This window comes from Myotis lucifugus, unplaced genomic scaffold (assembly GCF_000147115.1).
Source record: "Myotis lucifugus unplaced genomic scaffold, Myoluc2.0 scaffold_311, whole genome shotgun sequence".
Lineage (NCBI taxonomy): Eukaryota > Metazoa > Chordata > Mammalia > Chiroptera > Vespertilionidae > Myotis > Myotis lucifugus.
In genome coordinates, this window is record NW_005871359.1 from 787,327 (window position 1) to 790,306 (window position 2,980).

Consider the following 2,980-nt stretch of genomic DNA (forward strand, 5'->3'; position numbering starts at 1 on the left):
GCACTCTAGGGGCAGGGGGTGGGACCACTCTAGGGGCAGGAGGTGGGAGCACTCTAGGGGTAGGCGGTGGGACCACTCTAGGGGTAGTTGGGTGGGAGCACTTTAGGGGCAGTTGGGTGGGAGCACTCTAGGGACAAGCTCCAAAAGACCTCCCAAGGCCTCAGTGGCCCAGCTGCTCACCACTGTCACCAGTTCATTTGTGCCCCCTGCAGGGCCCCTGTCCTGCCACCCACCAGGAACTTTCCCCCCATACCCCATCCGAACCCTAACCCTAACCCTCATCTCAGGATGGAATTCTGGCAGGAGTACCCCAAACCCAGACAAGCCAAGACTGAGGCCCCAGGGGAGGAGATGGGAGGACTGCGCAGGGGTAGGGATGGCTCTGAGCAGGACAGATCACTTCATCCATGGAGCCCACGTGCTTTATTGGTGGGTACACACTCAGGAAGGGGCGACAGAGCCGGGACCATGGATCCAGCCCAGCCTTCCTCCTCCAGGACCACCGTGGAGGCGTCACATCCATTGGGTCTTCTCTGAGGACACCCGGAGGGAGGTTGGGAGTCCTCGTGCCCTCGCCCGGCCTGGTGGGGGGGTCAAGGCCAGTACCCCCACCCCCACCCCCCGGGTCCACTACCGGGGCCAGCCATCTGCAGGGGGAAGCCGGCGCAGCGGGGGCCCGGGCCGCAGGGGCTCTGCCAGAGGCCGGGCCAGGAGCAAGGGGTAGGGGAAGGTCTTGGAAAAGTCGCCGGGGCCACCGGGTGCTGGCGAGAGGCGCTCGGACTTGATGCTGACGTGGGGGGTCAGTGGGGAGGCACCGCGGGCTGGAGCACCCTCCTCGCCCAGGCTGCGGCCCCCACTGCAGGGGGGCGGGAGAAAGAGAGAGAGAGAGAGAGAGAGAGAGAGAGAGAGAGAGAGAGAGAGAGAGCATGAATGAGATGGGGGCCGTGTGAGCTTTGCAAGGAAGGAGGGAAACCCGGAGGTGGCACGGCTTGGGCAAAGGCTTGGCAGGAGGACCTTGGGAAAGGAGGGGGTGGCCTTCCCTCTTGGGGCCTCCAAAATAGAATCCCCGCCCCCCGCCCCCCGCCCTCCGCACCCGCACTCCGGAAGGGCTGGGTGCAGAAACAGGAGTGGCCACCTGGTGTCAGCAGTGGCTGGGGGCTTCGGAAGCTGTGAAAAGGCCCCACGGAGCCCGACTCGGGGTTGGAGAGGCATCGGGGCACTTACCTGGGCTGGGCAAGGCCGGCTAGGGGCCCATCACCCCTCGAGGGCTGCCAGGGGGCCAGGGAAGGGGGCTGCAGCAAGCCGGGGGGCGGAGGGGGGTCTCCCAGGCCATATTCTGGGGGCGGGGGCAAGAGGAGCAAGCTGAGGCCCCCACCGCTGGGAGCCCCTTGCCCAAGCCTGATCCACCCCACCAGCCAGTTTTCAGTTGGCAGGAGGGGGCGTGCCCAGCAGGCAGGTGTACGGATGTCGCCCACAGCAGAGCTGGTGGGGGGTGCATACCTGGGGGGCCTGCTGGGAGGAAAGGGAAGGGTCCTGGAGCTGCGGCCGAGCATGGACTCTGCAGGCTACTGTAGAGGCCTCTCTGTGTGGAGAAAGGGTGAGGGGGAAGCTGAGGCCCGCACTCAGGCCACCCTGCCTGCCCCCTCAGCCTGGCACTCCTCCCCTCACTCACTGAGGTGCTCAGTCCCCCTCGGGCCCCTGCCAGGCCTCCAGGCAGGTCTGGCCTCCTCCCGTCTGCTGCCAGGTACAGGGGTGGCGGTGTCTTGCTGGCAAGGTGGCTTGGTGAGAAGAGAGGATGGGCCAAGCCTGTGGAGCAGGAGACCCCCAGGGAGAGGGCAGGCAGCCCTGTCATCTACCGAAGTCTGAGTCCAGAGTGATGAACACAGCCAAGCAGTGCTGAGCCAAGACCCCCGCACACACACACAAGCTCCCCTGGGACCCCGCCCCCACCTTCCCCAGGGCCTAGGCCCCATGCTTACCCGGGGGCCCAGCTTTGGGGGCTGCTGGCCTGAAGGGGGATGGGCGGCTCTGGGCCGGCAGGGCCTCCCCAAGCCCGTTGGAGTCACAGCCTGGTGGGGGCAGGGCCCCATATACCATGTCTGGGCTGGGCATGGCGGGGGCTGCTGGCTGAGGGCAGAGAGGACACGAGTGGTTGGAGGGCCAAGGAGGTGAGGACACCAAGTCCAAGAGAATATCCCAGCCTCCACCGTTTGGAAGCCCGCACTGCTCCCCCCTCTGGCCTAACCTCCCAGGGGCCTGGCTCTGCTGCTCCTGGACAGCTAGGCCCAGAGCTGAGGCTTCTCACTCAGCATGAGCTTGGCACTGAGGGGGCTTCCCAGGTATTTGATGAATAAAAAAAATAAAATAGAAGGAAAGAAAAGAAGGAATTATCTGCCTTTTGAACTCTTATTCATCTTTCAAAGCCCCAGCTACAATGCCCACTCCTCCAGGAAGCTTTTCCTGCCCACCCAGGCAGAGACCTACCACCATACTCTAGGCTTCTTGGCCCTTTTCCAGTCTCGGCCTTGACCACGTGGGCCTAAGAGGTCGGGGGGGCTGGGGGGTGTGCACATTCATGGCAGGGCGGGGAGTCACTTACATAGAGCCGGGGTCGGGGCAAGGCTGGCTCACCCCCATCACCTGCCAGCCTCCGAAGCTTCTCTCCCGGGCCCTCAGGCCCCTCCTCTGGCTCCAGCTCTGGCCCATCGAGGCCCACACCCCTCCGCTTCAGTGTCTGTGGGGAGGGGACACAGCAGGATGAATCTCCCCCATCCTAGCCAGGGAGCCTGGCTGTATGGTGAGGGGAGAGACCTACCCGGCTCTGTGGGTGGGGCAGAGTGCAGGCACAGCCTGCTCCAGCTAAATCCCATTGACCAAGGACTCCAGTGACTTATCATTTGCTAAGTTCCAACTGGTGTGTGAGAGAGGGACTGTCTTGGCCCTGAAACCACAGGTTCCACCCCCGGCCGGGCTGGCACTG

At 64.4% G+C, this 2,980-nt stretch overlaps 1 protein-coding gene across 1 annotated transcript in view; it reads right to left on the reverse strand.

Moving 5' to 3' along the window:
- Positions 1 to 400: 400 nt before the first annotated feature.
- Positions 401 to 2,980, reverse strand: part of LOC102440633 (myocyte-specific enhancer factor 2B) — a 28,501-nt gene continuing 25,921 nt past the window's right edge. Inside the window, exons 6-11 of the mRNA XM_014465833.2 lie at positions 2,600 to 2,734; positions 1,980 to 2,127; positions 1,673 to 1,806; positions 1,501 to 1,582; positions 1,225 to 1,336; positions 401 to 856 (exon numbers count right to left, since the gene is read on the reverse strand). Coding sequence (XP_014321319.1) covers positions 631 to 856; positions 1,225 to 1,336; positions 1,501 to 1,582; positions 1,673 to 1,806; positions 1,980 to 2,127; positions 2,600 to 2,734 — 837 coding nt within the window. The 3' untranslated portion in view covers positions 401 to 630. The remainder of the gene's footprint in view (positions 857 to 1,224; positions 1,337 to 1,500; positions 1,583 to 1,672; positions 1,807 to 1,979; positions 2,128 to 2,599; positions 2,735 to 2,980) is intronic.